The sequence below is a fragment of the Spea bombifrons genome, chromosome 5 (genome assembly GCF_027358695.1).
Source record: "Spea bombifrons isolate aSpeBom1 chromosome 5, aSpeBom1.2.pri, whole genome shotgun sequence".
Classification (NCBI taxonomy): domain Eukaryota; kingdom Metazoa; phylum Chordata; class Amphibia; order Anura; family Pelobatidae; genus Spea; species Spea bombifrons.
In genome coordinates, this window is record NC_071091.1 from 79,142,678 (window position 1) to 79,163,398 (window position 20,721).

The 20,721-nt window shown below is 37.7% G+C and overlaps 1 protein-coding gene across 1 annotated transcript; it reads right to left on the reverse strand.

The window, feature by feature from the left end:
• Positions 1-3,894: 3,894 nt before the first annotated feature.
• Positions 3,895-12,928, reverse strand: CLUL1 (clusterin like 1). Its single transcript, XM_053467069.1, has 8 exons — positions 12,840-12,928; positions 11,912-12,024; positions 10,782-10,930; positions 9,364-9,537; positions 7,977-8,403; positions 6,846-6,974; positions 4,965-5,179; positions 3,895-4,201 (listed from the first exon to the last, which is right to left on the reverse strand). Exons 2-8 carry the CDS (start codon positions 12,015-12,017, stop codon positions 4,025-4,027), a joined length of 1,377 nt encoding a protein of 458 aa, XP_053323044.1. The 5' UTR covers positions 12,018-12,024; positions 12,840-12,928; the 3' UTR covers positions 3,895-4,024.
• Between the last annotated feature and the right edge of the window lie 7,793 nt (positions 12,929-20,721).

Sequence of the window (20,721 nt, forward strand, 5' to 3'; positions counted from 1 at the left end):
ATCCATTGCCATGGTGACTGCACCACTTGGACTCAGAACCCCATACTATTTTCTGTATAATGTAAATAACTTGTAGAAAATAATCGCTTCTGTATTAATCCTTAAAAATGCATTGATGGATCATAACCAAACTTTATACAGTGCTGGTAAAACCTCATAACAAAGAGATATTATATTAACCCCTTAAGGACCGGGCTCATTTTTCGTTTTGTACCCTGTGGGACCGCAGCTGTTTTGACACTATTGTGGTGCTTGTGTTCAGCTGTAATTTTCTCCTCACCCATTTAGTGTACCCACATAAGTTATATATTGTTTTTTTCAGGACAAGATGGGCTTTCTTCGGATACCATTATTTTGATCGTATCATCTTATTTACTATAAAAAAAAATAAAAAAAACATGGTGAAAAATTGAAAAAAAACACATTTTATGACTTTTATTTGAAAAATCTTTTACTCACCTAAAAAAGCAAGTAAAAAAACTAGCTAAATAGATTCTACTACTTGTCCTGAGTTTAGAAATACCCAATGTTTTTATGTTTTTTTGCTGTTTTTTGTAAGTTATAGGGCAATAAGTACAAGCAGCGTTTTATGATTTCCAAATCTTTTTTAACAAATCTGGTCAGTCTGCCTCCATCTCCTCTTTGGAAGATCTTTGAAGCCAGTTAACTCAATTTAACCCCCTCAAACCATATATTTTTGAAAACTAGGCACCCCAGGGTATTCCAAATGCTGTTATTTTAACCCTTTCCATGCACCAATTATAGAACTACACTTTGTCAAACTTTGTAATAGTATTTTTTTTTTTTTTTTTTTTCACACAAATTGTAATTTAGTTATAGATATACAGGTTCTGGTATATGCCACTGTCAAAAAAAACCCAATATGTGTTCAGGAAGATCTCCTGAGTACAGCGATACCCCACATGCATGGGTTTGTCAGATTGTTTGGCTGGTAAAAGGCTACTTTTGGGGCATGCGTAATCCAGGTGGTCATTTGGTCATTGTGCCTCCATCTCCTCTTTGGAACATCTTTGAAGCGGGTTAACTCAATTTAACCCATTCAAACCATATATTTTTGAAAACTAGACACCCCAGGGTATTCCAAATGCTGTTATTTTAACCCTTTCCATGCACCAATTATAGAACTACACTTTGTCAAACTTTGTAATAGTATTTTTTTTTTATTTTTTTTTCACACAAATTGTACTTTAGTTATAGATATACAGGTTCTGGTATATGCCACTGTCAAACAACCCCCCAATATGTGTTCAGGAACATCTCCTGAGTGCAGTGATACCCGACATGCATGGGTTTGTCGGGTTGTTTGAGATTTAAAATGCCACATTTGGGAAGTGCGCTTTTTTTCTCCATTTTGGTCAGTCTGTACCTATGCCCTATCTTTGAGCTTGGCCACTCCAGTTTACCCCATCAGCCATTTTTTATATATATTAGACACCCCTTGGGTATTTGAAGTGCTTTTATTTTAACTCTTTGTTGAGATTTTTGAGAAATTTTAGCACTTGCTCAAAATAATAAACTTTATTTTTTTATTTTATTTTATTTTTTTAATACTTTTTTATATTTTTTTTTTACACATTTTGCAATGTACTGGATGGTTCATCTAGTGACATCACTGCATAATTATTTTTAAATGTTAGCACTTTTTTTTTTTTTTTCCATTTTTTTTTTTTTTTTAATATTTTACTAATCACATAGTGATTAGAAAGCTGGGCTCCATTGACTTGCATGGTTGAATGCAGTACCTGTATTCAACCTGCAAGTGGAGCCAGAGTTCTCTAGAGGGTCTGGAGACCGTCTAGCTAACTCTCTCATCTTTATTGTTTATTTTCCCGGGCCGCCGCCATCTTTCTTGATGGCGAAGATCACCGGCAGCTGCGGCTGTGACCGCTCTCCGGAGCGGTCACAGCCCATCCAAAGGTAAGTGTTTGGTGTCGCTGGATGCCTCCTGATCGAGGCATTCCAGCGACACCATTTAAGTTTAGGAGGCGATCGTCGATCGCCTCCTAAACGCTTTTAAAACGGGCGTCCGCCGCCATACAATGTATGGCGGCTGTTGACGCCCCGGGGAGGGGCCAGACATGGCCCCCGATGCCGATCTCGGCGTTACTGAATGCCTCGACATCGAGGCATTACAGTAACGCCGTTTAAGCGAAGAAAGTGATCGTTGATCACTTTCTAAGCTTATTTAATTTTATGACGGTTCAGGACCGTCAAAGGTCATTTAGCGACCTTCATGTCATGACGGTCCTCAACCGGCAAAGGTCGCGAAGGGGTTAAAAGTTTGTGGGTACATATATTCTCCTTACATTTATTTGTGTTATTGTTAATTTTATTATCAGGCCTAGACTGGCCACTTAGCACACCGTGCAAATGACTAGTGGGCCATTGGCGATTTGGCGGACAGAGCCGTACACTCACCCAACCTGCCGCTCTAGCAGCATATGGGTGCTGAGGCGTGCGGCCATGAGATGAATGTGCCCAGCCGCGCACTACGCGAGCAGAAAAGCAAAGGTTGCAGCCATGCATATCCAGCTGCCGGACGATCTTATGTCATCAGATGGCTGCTGGCCTTAAAGTTATTATCCTGATTGCTATTGTTCATTTTGTACCTCATTCAAGTCCATTAATGCCTGCAAAAATGTCAAGCTGTATGAGCAGCCTATAATGGGTGTTTCTACATGTCCCTACTATAGGCGGCCTGAAGAGGGAGACAAATACTGAGAATAAATGGGTTCTCTTTAATGGTTTAAATAGTCACAAGAAGTCTTAATTCTTTATTATTAAGTATAGTAGAGAAAATATGATGGGGAATGGATAGCATTAGGTTATCAACAGCAACGGAATCCGGGCACTCCTTACTGCTTGTTTCTGTAAGTCAAATTGTTATGTTATACACTACTTGTTATGTCCTGTTTACCCATTGTACAGCGCTACAGAATATGACGGTGCTATATAAAACCATAATATAATAATGCGTGTCAAAAACATGCGCTAGAAAACAATGGGAAGTCACTAAGAAAGTATAGATCAGTACAGATTTAGAAATCCGTACAGTAGCTGTATTTTGTTTGGCTTGGAGCCAAGTCCCATTTTTTATTGGAGTCTACACCTTTAATTTCGGCAGAAAGTAAATAAAGTATATTTATTGTTAGCCTGGGTAATTCATGGCTACATTTTAGTCTATGACCTCACAACACTTTCAAAAGATACCACAAAACATTAAACATGACATTAGTATTTCATTCATTCAGAGAAAACAGCATCACACAGAAGATTACGTAGGACAGCAGATTATTTATTGATTGATAGATACGAACAATTTATTGTATTTACTTCTGGAAAAACATTTAATAGAGTTGTCATGATATTGCATGGAAATGAAAATCAAATAGTGCTTCATCCTAGAAACCTTCATGTAGCTGGTAAGAATTTGCGTAGCGGTACCTCTAATTTTCAAGCCGTCTGCAGCATTTCTCCTGTGGTTACGCATGCCAGCAAAGTTTGACCATGGACATCCAAGACAATTTTTCAGGTTTGAGCAAAGGTGAAGTAGAACGAGGATAAGTGCATCTGAGGACTCCCATAGGCATAGATATGATACGTCCCCACACCTTTACATGTGGAGAAGGGGAAAAGCTTATACCAATGTCAGGGTCCCTCTGCTGCTCAACCATGCAGACTGCCATCTAGTTTGACAGTGTCTACAAATCTATGTTTTAAAATTCCATCCATAAATTATCCAAAATAGCAATCAATAAGTAACCAGTAGTTATGATGCAGAGTGACATTTTTTTTAGCCAGGAAATCTAATGTCTCAGATTTGTGGAATATCGGCAAAGAACTCTGGAGCTTTCTGAATGACTTTTGATGTGATTTTCTTCTGCTACATATTGCACAACTTCTTGGTTTTCTACATCATCAATGCAGGAAACCTATCTATTTAGAACTTTTACAAACGTTCTAGCAGTGTGGTTTAAACGTGAAAAGAGATTATATGGTGGCTCTAAAAATTCTGTTTGTAAAGATCGAGTGCTTTCTCAGCTACATACTTCATGAATTCTGGGCTCTCTAGATCAATGTCACCAGGAACTCTAATGGTAAATTTGGGAGATGACAAGACATTCACTTCTATAATGGTTTCATTTACTGTGGCAGGTTCACTGTTATAAATAAAAGATACCTGGAGAAAATAAACAAAAAAAAGTTAGTTCCAAGTTAACAAGCTAACACCAGTTTTTGTACCAGTAGTAGCCCACAATTAGCTCTTTAAATATTCAAACGCCTACTGCCAAGTTCCAGGTGAGGATCATAGGTGGAGCAGTTCAACAACAACCTCAAAACTACCAGAATGTGGTAATCATTCTCAAACATTTTTGTAAATGTGGGTTTCTACCTAGCAGAAGTGGTTATTGGGTTATCTTTAATTTCATTTACAAATTATTATTATAGTTTTAGCAAGAATATAGCAAATTTGGTAACTCGCTAGATTTCAATAAATCTGTTCAGGTGAAAATGTTGCTCAGCTAATAACTAAACTATTTACATACTCACACAAGACTCCACACATTTAGATATGCAGTACTTAACACCTGGCTGTCTCCAGTCAAATTAACTTTTCTCTAATCAAGCCCTATGAATAAAATGGAAGAATCATCATGTGTTTCTAATATAACCTGATGAACTATATAACTCATGGGACTGGCATGATTTTACCATTGTCTACTTGTAACACAAAAATCAGATGTATCTTGCATAAGATATATAAAGTTTGCATTACCTTTGCCAATATTGCCATTTCCATGGGCTATTACCTGATTGTTCTGAGACTTTCAATATAAACTTTGACCACTGAAAAAAGTACAAAGCCTACCATGCATTCAATGTTGGAAACAGCAGCACTTTCCTTGAGAAATGCATATGATCTCATATATACCTTATCTTACCTTATCTATGCTAAAGATGTGGTTAGTCCCATATGTCGTATTGGTCTGCTGTCCCACCCATCCAAATCTCTCTTTCATTTGTGTCATTATATCAGCAGTGTCTTCAGTGTGCTGCTGAACGATGTGCATGAGATCCTCATATTGCTGTGTAGATATATTAACCAGCTTAAAGGCCACCTCAGACTTTATATGCAGCTCCAGGAGATCAGGACAGTCTTATCGGGTAAACATAACAAGACAACACATATGAATCAATGATAAACAGAGACATTCTTCTGGTTGCTCGTAGGAAAATGTATACCATGGTCATGGCAGGAGTAGTACTGAGATAAGACTGCTGTATTTCCGGCCATTTAAAATTTGTGATACATTTTCTCTAAAGACAATTTGCAATATTTTTTCCCAATTTAGAATTACATAAAGTGTAAATGTTTGTTTAAGATGACCAGATGTCTGTTTTAGAGAAAACTCTAAGCAGAAAAATATATAATAATCAATAAGTCATTCTTTTCATTGCTCTAGTGGTCAAGTTCTTCTGCTCTTTATTTTGCAGAACACTTTCATCCACCCTCTCTGTATATTTTTAAAACATTCCTTCACAAGAGCTTTGAAGTGCTGTACTAGGTGGTACTCAGTTACATTTAATTGCTAGAAAATTTTAAGCACAGAAGCGTTTGGGTGGTATATAAGTAATAAAACAGACGAGTAGACACAATATAACTTTAAGACAAATAAATGTAACATTTCAAGCACAGTATAAGATTTGTACACTACCAGATGTTTCGAATATTCACCGAGCTTCTATTCTGCAAAAAGTATTATATATATATATATATATATATCTATATATATATATGTGTGTGTGTGATATTTATTGTGAGGTATCCTTTAGGTTAATTGAAACAATTACCCCCCCCCAAAAAAAGATAAAATAAAAGCCTTCTCTGGCCTCCACTTTGCTGACGCAAACACAGGTCAATGACGGTAATGCCATTCAAGGCCCTAGGGGCACAGGGGAACATGTTCAACAGTCTCTGATTCTGAGGCTTGATGTCCATTCCTCACCCCTACACAGGCTTAATGAAAGTCTTGGAGTGCCCCTTCAAAGCCCTGCATAGTTTTCAATGTGAAATTGGATGGAGCATTGCATTGGCCCACTCTGCTCTCCAATTGCTCCACTCTGCAGACCGTTTATGTTGTATTGTTTACATCATTTTTTATCAAATAATGTTTTCTACATCCCCAACCAGCTCACCCATACCTTTTAACCTTTTGTGGTTTAATGGAGGAGCTCTAACTCCTATGCTGTAGTGGAGCCTGAGGTTGAAGGTGAAGCTGGTAGCAGGACTATTCATTTACCTCACATGTCTAGCCTCCTCGCAATTATTGAAGCAGGACTGACACCATTTTGCAGTGCTATACTTCAATGAATCAATGTGGTAGCCTTGTGGAAGCTGTGATTGAAGTCTGTACTGCAAAAGCACAGACCTTAATCCATTTCATAGTTAAGCAGGTAGTCAGGGAGGATCTCAAGCTCATGTTCTCCACCCCAAAACGGGGATAGTAAGGCAGTGCTGAAAAACATGACACTTGAGAGGCATGACCTAACAGGCCTATCATCAATGAATTCAATAAACACTAAGACCAAGTTACAAGTGATTCGGTTTTGTCCTAACGCTGTGGAATCTATTCACAAATATAATGGGAGGTCCTGAAACTTCCTGTATGTGCGGGATAAATGAGTTCTGTTTTATTTGTACACGATTGGATAGCAGTTTTTTAACAAAATGAAAATTGCCAGCAACATTCACATTTATTTTTAACCCCTAAAACTTGACACCCTACAAATTACATATGGCAATGTGTTATAATGCACAGTACCTTTCATGAAAGTCTCGTTGCATAGCTGACATCTCTCCTGAAATGGCAAACATTCCGTGGAATTCTGAAGTTCCTTACATATCAATGGATTTGTTTCAGACTTTAGAACTCCAAAATGACTTGCAGATTCTGGAACACACGCACTTCTATAAATATACTTTACATACACTGATTTATCACAGGCAATTTGACTTTATGATTTCTGCAGAGCAAGCAACAACTTAAGTGTTTTGACACTTAAACAGCTGAAGTTAAACTAATAAGAAAACAATTAAAATATAGCAGGGAGACTTCCCCTAGGTCTCCTTTTAGGTTTTAAGTGTGTTTCACATGTCTTCTCTGCTTACTTAAGGGTTTATTTGAGATCTTCTTGACCCACAGTCTCCAGAGCAGGATACAGTACTCTAGAAGGGGTCTCACTAATGATCTATAAAGCGTTTATAAGTATGTTTTTTTTCCTGATACTAATAATGTGTATTTAGTCAAAATTTTGTATTTGGCCATACTAAGCATATTATCCACAGAAACCTTTTTTTTATTATTTCCATCCCCTATGAGCCACTAGTTTCCTTGCATGATGTACATACATATGACATGTCATTTAGTAGTGAAAGAATAGGCTCAATATTTTGATTATATTAGCTAAATTAATAAATGACCAATTTGCAAACATTTCACTACTTTTGAAGTCAGTCACCCTGGACAAATTAATGGTCTAGGAGCCCTGTCACCATACAATCCGATATGTAAATTCAACAGTAGGGATGATAAACTTGTATGATAGTTTGGCAGTCTAACTAAAGGCAGCAGTTATAAAAATCTAGCAGTTTGAGTTAGAAAGTTGTTCTTCAAGGTGAGTAGCTACGATATAAAATGCATCAAATCTGTAAGTACGGGCTCAAAATGCATTGTTTTCAATGGGTTTAGGGACTGTCCATTGTCCTTAAGGGGTTAATAGTTTGGCTTTAAGAAAACGTAATAACGTTTGTTGTTTACTATGTATTAAAGAACTGTAGTTACCGTGATAGCAGTTTAAGTCCACAAAAAGGATTGTTAAAGTTTTCTGTCAAGGTTTCATTTGAAATAATGGTCCTTAATGTGAATTGTTTAAACTCTGCATGAAAAACTCACCCGGTGGTACCAAAGAATCTTTGAATTCGTGAGTGAAGTCCTTAAACATTTTGATGACGGCATCAGTGATACCTTCGAAAACAGCCTGGCTAAAATCGCTAAAAGACTGGACCCAGTCAGAAATATTCCAGTGACTAAAAATCTCAGGATCCGTGTGAGGCTCAGCTGTGGACTCTTTATCATCTGTTAACATCACATCAGCCATAAAGAAATTCTGAAATGATTGATTGAAGGCCTGGTGGGCATTTTTTAAAAACAGGATGCTTTCATTAAATAGGTTGCTAACATCAGACATAATCAAGTTGAAGGATTTATCTGCTTGGGAAAGTTGGGCAACCTCCCTGTCTGAAGCTTTGCTTATGTCCTTGATTTCACCGATTCGCATAAAATGAGTAAATGGAGACCATTCCTTAAACATCTCTTGAGCCTGAATAAGAAGCAAAAGTTAGTTCATTCAATACATTCAATTTCAATTTCTTACCTAACCATAAAAGAATAAATGTCTAACAGCTTACAAAACTTAGCTGCCCTGCATTTGGTCACAAATGGCAAAAAGTAGCCCCAGGAACATGTGATCCACATTACTTGAGCCTCATTCTTGGCTGGATAGACCATGCTAATGTAACACAGTCTACTTTGGCCATGATTCATGTGTGTTGACCGCAGCAGAATCACCTGGGCTTACAATTACTTTCAGCAAGGTGGAACTTGGCAGTTTCATATTGACAGTTACTGAATTTTTATGGAGGCTGTCAAGACAAAGCTGCTCTTGAATAACACTGGATAAAACGTATCTAGAAAGACCAATGGGTCTTGTAAAGTTTGGAAGAAAGATGAAAAGGAGATACAATAGAAATAATTTAATACATAAAGGTGTTAAATAAGGTACAGTAAGGTAGCGTGTTTTAAGGAGAGGTTATAGTCTACAATTACAAGGTCATCAGTTTATATGCAGTGTAAGAATGTATTTCTGTAAGGACCACATACGGTTTAAGGTTATAGCAGGTAGGAAAATGTGGACAGACCAGATTGCAAATAAAATGTGACTAACATTCAGGTTTCAGTGGTTTTAATACAACAGGAACTATCAAAGTTAAAAGGAATCGGGTTGGCAACACTGTTAAAAACAGCCCAAGTCTTATCAATGGAAATGTGATACTATGCCTTTTAAAAAAAAAACTTCTGATCTAATCATGCATTAAAATTATGACCAAAGTTATTTCATTTTCAATAATAAAAATGCTAAACAACAAGTTGACATTGATTTGTTGTTTGTATTTCAAAATGGCCCAATTCCTTCATATCCCACCAATCAGCGTGTTTCGTGTTATTATACATGGTTGCATGTTGCTTGATGTTCACAATCAGTATATTATAAGTTGCCTACCTTAGTGGTGAATGACTGCAATCCCTGTTGGGAACAAGTAGTTGTATATAAAGTAATACAGGTCCTTTCAATACAAGCTTTGCATTCATCATAGGCATCTTTCTGCAACTCACTGCACTGCATTTCTGCATCATTCAGTCTTTCATTGATGTCCTCAAAAAGCTTTACTGCTTCCTGTTTAATTAAATATAATAAATTATTAGGCAGTCCTCTGAAATAAATTGTTTATGTTAAAAATGTGCAGCAGTAATCAAACTGTGGATTTAAAATCAGCCAACTATATTTACATAGCCATGTCGGCAAGGGAATAAGAAACTCCATTTCCACTAAAATTAACACGATTTTAACACAAATTAATTAGTACGCTAGCAGAGATACACAGAGCCCAGCACTTCATGCAGTGTATGGGCACACCGGGTTTTAGCCTCCAGGCTTCCTGGTACAGAAATTAGCTCTTTGAAAATAGCTCCACTCTGCAATAACAATTGACCTCATCAGATGGGTATGTGTGAAAGGTTGAACTTGATGGACTGAGGTAATTTTTCAACCTACTATACTATACAAACAGCAATATATTGAAAAAGGGGTAACATGTAGTCATATAAATGAACTATAGGTACACTTTACCAATCTAGACTGGACCAAGCTGTTAACATTCTCATTAGGAGTGTGGTGAGTACCCCGCATTCCACCAGAGGTCCTTATAGACTGCTACACTCCGACTGGGCCAAAGTTAAAGGGTCTGCTTACCTGAATAACCCATATACCCTCTTTGGACTAACAAGCAGCTATTGATGCTGCCTCTAATAAAAAGAGGCAATAAAATACTCCCGTTGGCCACCTACACAGATAATGCATCCTAAGGAAGACTATACCAAATTGGAACAGCACTCCATAGTGTAAATGGGCCGGTTGAAGAGATCAGAGGTCACCTTTGTAACCATGCCTTTGAGCAGCAGCACAATAGAGGGACAGATTGCTTAAGATGGTGCTTATCTGTTTCTCAGCCGGGGGTCTATCTCCCACTAGGGTCAGTTAAACAGTTGAAGTCCCAAAACTTGGTTAGTCAGATGTATACAAGTTACTCAAGAAGCTTGAAGTAGAAATGAAGTTAAAAAACAGTTATGGTAGTGTGTCTGAAGTACTATGGGAAAGATCCAGTAGAGTTATTGAGTGGAAAATTGTCGATGAGACCAGGTAAGATGAAAGGGGATAGGATAGAGGGGACATGTGGTTGGGCAAACCAAAGAAGAAGAGGAGAAACTGGTTTAATGTACAGGAAGAAGGAGAGTTCAGTTTATGTGAAGGACAACTTTTCACACCCTTCTTTGCTAATATATACCAAGGGTGCCAATTTTAGTGGAGGGCACTGTAACATTTCAAAGCCACTTGAAATGTTGGAGGTTAAATGATCTTACCACTTTTTCTTCTGTGGTTTTTCTTAAAGATTTCAATATATCATTGTGTTTCTCCTCATTTGTTTCCATGATTTTCTTCATTTCCTTAATTCCTAATAAAGCATTTCTTACTTCCTGTTCCACAAACTCTTCACCAAGCTTTGTTAGCACTGAACAGAGAAAGCAGAGACTTTTTTCTTAATGTAACCTCTAAGCAGAGCAAAAAGCAAACCACTAAATATCTATGTCCGGAATTACTGTCAAAAGTATATTATTTTTTTCTTGCTAAACTAACCCTATATATATTTGCATTATACGACATTGTGTAGAAATGACACTATCACACACTGCACACTCTTAAAAGTTAAAGGATCACCCTAGCTTTGGTTTCATGTAAAATGCTTTTTGGAGAACAGGTCAAGTGTAGACCGGCAAGGCGGGAGGCATAGTTTCTGATGTTTTGCAGGACACTTAAAGCATGCTGGTCCATGACTCAGTTAATAACATGTGCAGTCTAACTGAAAAATAGGAAGGGCTACCAGCCACAAGGGATGTTAGGCCAGAGGACCACCATTTCTAGCTCAATAATCTACTAGTCTACTAGTCACTAAATATTTAATGGGCAGGATGTACATATAGCAAGGCATTTGTTGCAGAATTACATCATTATAGCTGAAGCAGGATTGTGGGATGCATTTTTTGAAAAAATGACTCTTGAATGTTACTGTTTGTAGCAATTCCTCAATTGGTAGCGTTGTTTTGCCTCCCTCTGAATCATGAAGAGCAGTGGTACCACAACATTTGGCTCCATCACCACTGGAGTTTTTTCTGACTAAAATGGCTTTTAAAGGTTCTGCTCCTAATTTTGGTACTAATTTTACTGCTACCACTAGCAGTCAAAGCAGTCTATCTGTGCTTCAGAGTTCTGTACCCCCTTCCTCTCTTGTCTTCTGCTCCCCTATTGTGTATGTATAAGTCTGGGTAGTGGTCATTCCCTGGGAGAGCTCTTCCTACCAGTTCGGGCCCTACATGTACACTCTTTGTGACAACATCCTCTGCTAAATATGCCAGTGAAATTATTTCTATATTATATATGGCAAAATACAAAAATTCAAGATAATTCACCGGAATGTTCTTATTGTGCACCATACCTTTAATTTTTTTGCTGTCTGTGCTCTCATTTTCTTCTAGAGTTGGTGCCGTTTGTAGGTGTTTTAGACATAGCAGAGATATTATTAGTAAAACCAGTGACTTCATATTCTTCCTGTATAAATAAAAAGAAACTAAAGGTAAGCATTATGCAAGGCTTATTCTGCTCTTTTTGCAGGAGACACTTTCAATGTACCTACGATTCATAGCATAGTGAATGAAACTTGTTGGCTCTGTTCATTAAAAAGAGAGTTTGTAGGAGAGTTGCAGTTTCAACTTCTAGAGCTGTGTAAACCCTATTTACAGTACGTGGGAAAGGGGTGACAACAGGGTCTTACGGTCAATATTCCAACTCCCTCAGTTTCCTGTACATTATAAGCAGCAAACCCCAATTATGTGATTGCAAGTAATTCAAGAGGTGGGAAAAGAGGGAGAGAGTAGTGGGACCCACAAGGTGACCCCTGTCAGGCATTGGGCTTGAGCATGCAAAAAAGTTAAACAATAGCATGCAGCAATGAAGCCACTTTTGTTTCTGTACAAAAATCAATTTTATTACTTACAACCCAAGAAACACAATACATTAATTAACACAAAAACAGTATAATAAGTTCACATGAATTTATCTGCCCTTCATACTCTGGTAGGGTTTGTGTAGAGCACCAAAAGCACCTGCCTAATCTGCATATAAGGTAAATTCACCTATGTAGGTCATGATATATGCTGTCACAATGCAAATTCTACCCAGAAATGAAAAAACATAACACAATATATAACAGCAAGTACATGTTAGAATCATAGATAATATGTTTACTGAAGCCTGAAGCTAATACCATCAGGAAAGATAAATAAATTAAAACTGCAGTAAACTAGTAGAAATAATCTGTATATCATAAATATAATATTTTGAAAATGAATAGTAATAGTAATTACCCGATTGAAAAAATCACCCCTGTTTACAAAGCAGACACTTAGACGTTCCAATTGCTGGGATATTTCTAGTCCCTACTTATCTGGTGACTTGGTTGTTAATCCAGTTAGAAGAATAAATTCTGATTAGGCTAATGGGTAGGCGTCATAACATGTTGGACGTGTAATCCCTGGGAAACAGGCACTAGGTGGAGTGCTTCACATATAGAAAACTACATACTGTAGGTTATGTTAAATATCAGTTTTGGTAGCCAATAGCATAAGAATAAATATGAGCATATTAACGAATATGAGTAATGAGTAAACTCTGCCTCTGCACTTGACTAGATTGTGAATATATACATAATTAATATAAACTATATACATAATATCAATAGTTATTATTATGTATAGTCCGACTATAGGGTCTAGTTTACTGTAAAACAGAACAGATGTTCTATAGGACACAAGCAGGACCAGAGTGGCGATGGTCGGATGGCCCTGCCACTTTAAGCCTGACCATCGCTCATAACAGTGCAGACGACAGCTGGATATGAGTGGCCGCACGCTACTTTTTTCTGCTCGAGAAGTGTGCTCGGCCATGCATATACAGCCTGAAGCAGCAGATCCGGTGAGTATGAGGTGATGTTGGACAGCGGACCACCAGGCACTTGTATAGTGTGCCAGATGGCCAGGCCAAGCCTGACACAAGTGTTCCTTAAAGAACACGAGAAGCTGCTTATACACATATAATTTTGTTACATTCAGACATATACACTATGTACAACACTATATGGACAAACAAATTGGGACACCCCTCTTAATTATTGAATTCAGGTGTTTCTATCAGACCCATTGCCACAGGTTTGGAAAATTAAGCACCTAGCCATGCAGTCTGCATTTACAAACATTTGTGGAAAAAAATGGGTCGTTCTGAAGAGCTCAGTAAATTCTAGCATGGTACTATGATAGGATGCTACCTTTACAATAAGTCAGTTTGTGAAATTTCATCCCTGCGAATATAGGTCAACTATAGGTCAAACGGTATTATTGGAAAATGGAATTGTTTAGGAACAGCCGCAACTTAGCCACGAAGTGGAAGACCATGTAAAGCGTGCTGAGGGGGTTGGTGCGTAAAAGTCAAAAACAATTTGCTGATTCTATGGTTGAAAGGTTCAAAATGAATATAGTTGAATGGGTTTTCATGGCCCAGGAGTCACATGCAAGCCTCACAACACCGAATACAATGCCAAACGTTGGGGCGAGTGGTGTAAAGCATGCCGCCACCGGATTCTGGAGCAGCAGAAACATGTTCTGTGGAGTGAGGGATCATGCTTCTCTGTTTGGCAGTCTGATGGGCAAGTTTGGGTTTGGCGGATACCAGGAGAAGTTATCTGCTTGACTGCATTGTGCCAGCTATAAAGTTTGGTAGAGGAGGGATAATGTTATTGGGTTATTGTTCAGGAATTGGGCTAGGACCTTACTTTCAGTAAAGGGAAGTCTTAATGCTTGAGCATACCAAGCATTTTAGACAATGCTATGCTTCCAACTTTGTAGGAACAATTTGGGGAAGGCCCTTTTCTGTTCCAGCATGACTGTGCCCCAGTGCACAAAGCAAGGTCCATAAAGACATGGTTGGATGAGTTTGGTGTGGAAGAACCTGACTGGCCCGCATAGCCCTAACCTCAACCCCATAAAACACCGTTGGGATGAATTGTAACAGAGTTTGCAAGTCAGGCCTTCTCATCCAACATTGGTGTCTGACTGGATGAATGGGCAAAGATTCCAACAGAAACACACAAAGTTTTGTGGAAAGCCTTCACAGAAGAGTGGAAGCTGTTATAGAGGCAAAGGGGGGACCAACTTCATATTAATGTCAATGTATTTAGAATGCAATGTCATAAAAGGCCCTGTTGGTATAACGGTTAAGCATCCCAATAGTTTTATCCATATGGTGTATATGGCGTCATGACACTTTTTTAAGGCTTGTAACATCATAACTCAGTGTTCTCTGTGTTGTGCACTGAGCAGGAGGAGGGAGACCACAGATATCCTGCACTCACCTGACCCTTTAAAATTGAGGGCAGGGGGTCATAATTGCACCACCTGTGGCCTCAGTAGTTTCACTGTTTCTAGTGGGCAGCCATCCCAACACCATCTTGAGCATCCAGGATACATTGCAGCTGTGACAATAAAGAAATAACATAAGAACAGAAAGAGGAGGTTAAGTGGGTGAGAATTCCAGCAATGTGTACTAAACCTCAGCATTCTAATGTCCTAGCCAAACTGTCCAGCCTCCCCTTCCTTCAAGTATTTACTTGCTAACATAGGAAAGAACCTCATAGTTATTCAGACAGCCAGCTTAACATTCTAGCCAAACCTAGTTTGCATATATATATATATATATATATATATATATATATATATATATATATATATATATATTATACATCACAGTGTTTGGTATAGGCCAGGATTATTTTAGATCTCGGAAACAAAGGGATACTGCCATACCACAATTTCTTTTTAGGAGATAAATAAGAATTACTGGTGTGCATAGACGACTTTAGTATGTCTACTGCTATAATGTCTGGAACATTGTGACCATATGTACTACCTGCTTATATAACATGACACCTTCTGCCTTACTGCGTTGCATTGCATAGTTATCTCACTTAACATTGGCATGACCTTTAAGGAATGTGTGGCAGATAGAAAAGTAATCCCATGTTTCCGTCTGTCATGTAACATCTTGCTTTTATTTAACCAACAAAAACCTGGCTTTGCTTTAGATTATTATTTTGCAATTAAGTCTGAAATAATCAAATCTATTTTGAGTTATATACAACATATTACATGCAGAAACAAATAAAAAATAAAATAAAAGGGAAAATGCAGCTCAAACACGAATGGCTCCTACACAGCAACTTCATATATGTGTTAGCTTTGAACAACTACAAAGTCTAGTAACAGACAAATTTAGGGATAATTCCTCTGGAGCACAGAAATGTCAATCAAAATGTGAAAATTAAAAAAACACATGTAGTCTTTATCATTTTCCACATGGACTGGGTGGTTGCAGCAGATTCCTTTAATTCTGGAAACATTAAATAAACACCCGCGACATAACCCCTTAAATAACTACACATTTAAATATACAGCATAGTTTAACTTCCAAGCCATTAGAGGTCATATACCTATTATACTTCCTAATCAGGATCAGAAATCTCTGCGTTCTCAATGTTTCAACCCGTCAACTTTCCAACTCATAGAAACTAGTGAATGGAACTTAGAAATACATTTAGATGCTTTACTTTGTAGAAGAGATGACTTTATATCATGCCACTCAGCAGTAGTGCAGAGGGGGCAGCTGGTGACCCCTGGGTTAGACCAAGGGCAGCTTTGAAGGTAATTACAGAACTATAGCAGCTCTGAGATACACCACTAAGACAAGCATCGGGTTTAGATAAAATTAAATCAACTCCAGTCTGTGTGATCCTAAGAATCTCTCCATCCAGCCTGGGGCTCTGAGTTCCATAGTGTAGACGTAACCAAATGTCATGGTGATGCCCAACAAGTATTATTGACAACATAACATTTAACATTTTCAGGATTCCCTTGCACACCCAATTAGCTCAAACCTACAGGGAGAAAACTATTTTATTTCAGTTACTGGCATTGTGTGATGAGTGAAAAGTGTGGATTCAATTATGGTTTTATCCCAGATACAACATTTCTTCATTTAAGCTGCTTATGTTGCAGCACGTCCAATGATCATTTGACCATAAAGTAGATAAGAAGCAGCCATATGCAAGACCTATGGCTCTCTGCAAACTTATCAGATATTAAGTCTACAAGTCTTTTAATCTTCCTTAATGTTTAATCTCCTTCACTGTTTTCATTGAAAAGGGGCTCCCATATTTCATTTCATGTATTGTTATCTATCTTAATGGGAAAAGAAACCCAAATGTCCCCATCATAAATAATAATAGTATGTAATAAAGTATGGAAACGGGGCATTTGACTTTTTAACAATTCACATTGGGATTTAACCCTGAATTTCTTCTCCTGTTCAACACTACATTAATATATTTTTAGTGGCATGACTTTTATTGCTAATGACCCTAGAGCATATTTTAGCATCAAGTGAATTCTTGCTCACAGCCTGATGTTATTGTACCCTATGAGTCCTTCTACAGAAGATGGCTTATGTTGTTTTTGTCCACTGGGGTTTCCACAACAATTCTTTTTTTATCCACCCAAAAAATGTGATCCAGGTGTAAAAACAAAAACATATGGCGAGTACAAGCTATTGTTCTTTCTAGAAAAGAAGGAAGAAACTACAAAAATACCCTATTACCATTATTTGATAAAATAATAGCTTCCTCATAACATTATTAAAAGTGCCATGTTTTATCTCATGGTTTTACTTATCCAGCAGTGTATTGTGTCCGAAGCTGACTAGACTTAAGACGGCAGGTCAGGGATTATCAACTCCTGTGCTGAATTACCAGGGACTGATTGAACTATTGAGAGATTGTGCTTTTTAGGGCCCCCTCCATTCACTGGGTCAGTTAGAGAGGTCAGGGACCCCACCTTTGAAACCAGCTTGTTTACATTAAGGAGGTCTGTGCCTAGCGAGAACAGCCTCTGTGGTATCCCTTGCCCCATGCAGAATGAACTTCCTAGGCAAGATCATATCCCGTGCTCAGCTGTAAGGATGGCCATAAATTTTCATTTTTCCTTGGTCGAAGTTTTCATACCTGTTCCTAAAATGTTCTCCTAGTTCATGGAAACTTCCTGTGAAACCTGAGCAAGTGAATATCTGCCCGACTGAATGTTTTAAGGCTGTATAGTTTTAGAAAAGGTTACTGTGCACTGTATTTATTTTCCTTTAGGCCATTTTTATTTTTAGCTTGATTCTAATTTTTGGCATTGCTTTTAAAGCAAATGGCTGTATAAAATTTGAAAAAAACTCACTGTCTTGTACAGTTAAACAGTTAAAGGTTGGATTTACTTCCTCAATGTACTGAAAAGCACCACGTCCTTAATATTCTCCATTCCATTAACTGTACGCTCAATTTCTCTCCAACGATCATATGCACTTCAAGGTTTAAACATTTTTATTATTTTCATTATATTAAGCAGTGGCAGCATTGTATAACGAAGTCTGACAACCCAAAACAATGATTCCATATTATTCCTGCAGACGACAGACTTTATTGTAGCACCTGTATTATGTTATATCCACTGCATGAGGGTAGTTAGGAGAAAACCTGTTTAGGTTGTAAATATATATATATTGTTGCTGACAGATTCAGGCCCAAACTGGCCATCTGGCACACAGGGCAAATGCCCAGTGGCTGTTGGCTGGTATCACCACATACTCACCCAGTGACAGATCGGGTTATCTGCTGGCTGCTGGATATTCTCTGCCCCACGCTACGGGAGCAGCTGTCAGACACACTGATGTCATTAGGCAGCCGCCACCTTAAAGTGCCATGGCATCATCACTCTCGCCCTGTTGTGACTTCCTTTCAGTATCCACATACTCTCTAAAGTTTAGAAGGAAGATGATCTTTTAGAGCTCCTTTGCATTATTATATGGTGACTGATTCATACACTTAAAAGTTATTTTCAAATATTTTAATGCAAGAGATACTTGTTTTAATGTAAACAATGCACCATAATAACGAAAAAGGAAATGATTAACTATATTATTCAGTTCATTACAACAATCCAGTTAAGACTCATATGCCTACATCCTCCATAGAAATACGTAATAACTTAATTTCATTACTAATTTAAGAGTAGCCGGCATCTTACACGTGCCTATGCTTTTAAATCCTATATATTGCTTTCCCATTTAAAACACTAGATACCACCACGTAAAAGCAATATCTCACTTTTGGAACAACTACATTTCTGTGTTTCTAGGTGAACTCTGCACCTGAATCATTTCAGCAAATCATCAATAAATCCTGTAATGTGACTATAAAATTATTATGAATGGGTTGAAATGCTAGCTTGGGGGAGACAAATCATTTTTATAATGTTTTTTCTTCCTTTATTTATAGCCACGACATTTATTGCAGCACCGAAATAAATTTCCTTCCCCTCTCAAGTACCGGTTTCTGACATAAGGCTTTCTATATATGAATTAGGCCAAAATACTATGGTTTTCAGTCATACTTTTGATGAAGTGTTTTGACAATTCTTTTAATGAAAGATGCCTTAGGTCCTAACAGTTATTACAAATTTTTTTTCCTGATCCATCATTGCCAAGCTGGTAGTTCAATTTATATTTTGCTAGAGCACATTCAAAGTATAGAAAGTCATTTTTTCTACATATTATTCCTTCTGGAGAACACAAGATGCAGTTAAGGTTAAATGACAGTAGCAAATATGATATAGTTTGCTGTGTAATATTTCTCCCTTGGCCAGAAATGAAATACCTAACATACCTTAGGTATAAAACTTTCTAAATCAATGTATTAAAGCTTAATTATATACTACTTAGGTAAAATGTTCTGCTTTGTATAGTTATGTTATATATCATGGAACCTTATTACCCAATAGATTTTAGATAGGGGGGTCTGGCCTAGTTGTTGTGGCTTCATACAGATCGATTAATTTAAATTTGGTAAATTTACAATTCATATAAATTCAACATCAAATAATAGAATTAATCAGGCTTTTGGCTGAGGTGGAATGACCAATAGGACCTATATTACTATTTTAACTGCAATCCACAAGGGGACTCTATGTCTATCAATCACAGGAGCACATAACCAAAGTACCTTCTTGTTTGTGGTAATCAACTCCCATTCAGCAACTCTGCCTAATACTGCAGTAAAGTATGGATGTGGAAGTTTGGCCTTGTGTTGAACAGAATGGTCTGTAGGACCTGGAGGATCCCAGAAAAGGCTCTTCTAGCCTTGTGATGAGCCTTATCCTCTACTATAGAATGAGGGGTAAACAGGTGTGATGAGGAGAAGTTTGAGAACTCTGAAGCTTTAGGGGCCTTAGGGGCCTTAGGGGCTAGATCAGCCAGACCCACTGATTTTACTAGCCTGGACGTCATAAAATTTCTGTCCTAACAATAGAGTAGCTCTGCTAATATCTAACATAAAGGCTAATGGGTCCACTGAGTTTGCTAATTTGAATTTAATATTGTGTAGTGAGTGGTCCAAAATAGAAATGAGTGAAGGGCCTATCTCTGGACTAGAAGGAGCCTCCATGTCCGAGATACCATTGTGGGACCCCAGTACTAGGTCATCCACTTTTACCAGGTAGGATCAAAAAGCTAATGTAAGGAAGTTATAGACCTTCAAATTAGGTTCTACTGCCCATTTCACCGTGCATAGCCTTTTTGTGGGACTAATGTCCAGCATGCTAACTTTGGCCATCTGCCTCTTGCTTCTTTTCCCTGTGTCCTCTGAAGAGTATAAGTATAAGAGACAATTGTAATAGACCCCTTGACATAGCTCAGATTAAAAATAATCCATTGTAAGAATGGGCAGGAATCTTAGTTCTCCCTTGGTGGGAATTTCTGCAACAGTTCTTCAAAGGTAAAAACAATTCATAGGTCACTAGTGTGAATTCACACTTGAGAATATTGAAAAAGTTACTATGTCTGAAAATCTTATAGTTCATGTAAACTGTAATATGCCAGCGCATAACTAGTTTTGATGGTCTCACTTTATAAATAACACCAGTATATCAGTCAGCATTTTCAATTAGCAATACAAAAGGAATGCAGATGTATATGTTCTAAATTGCTTGGAACAGTATTTGTGTTAGTGAGTCCAAAAGCCTGCAAAGTTATTGACTGACATAGCGTCAGCATTGCACATTTCTCCACTTAAAGCTTCACCCTTGACATAAATAAAGTCTGGAAGTTGTT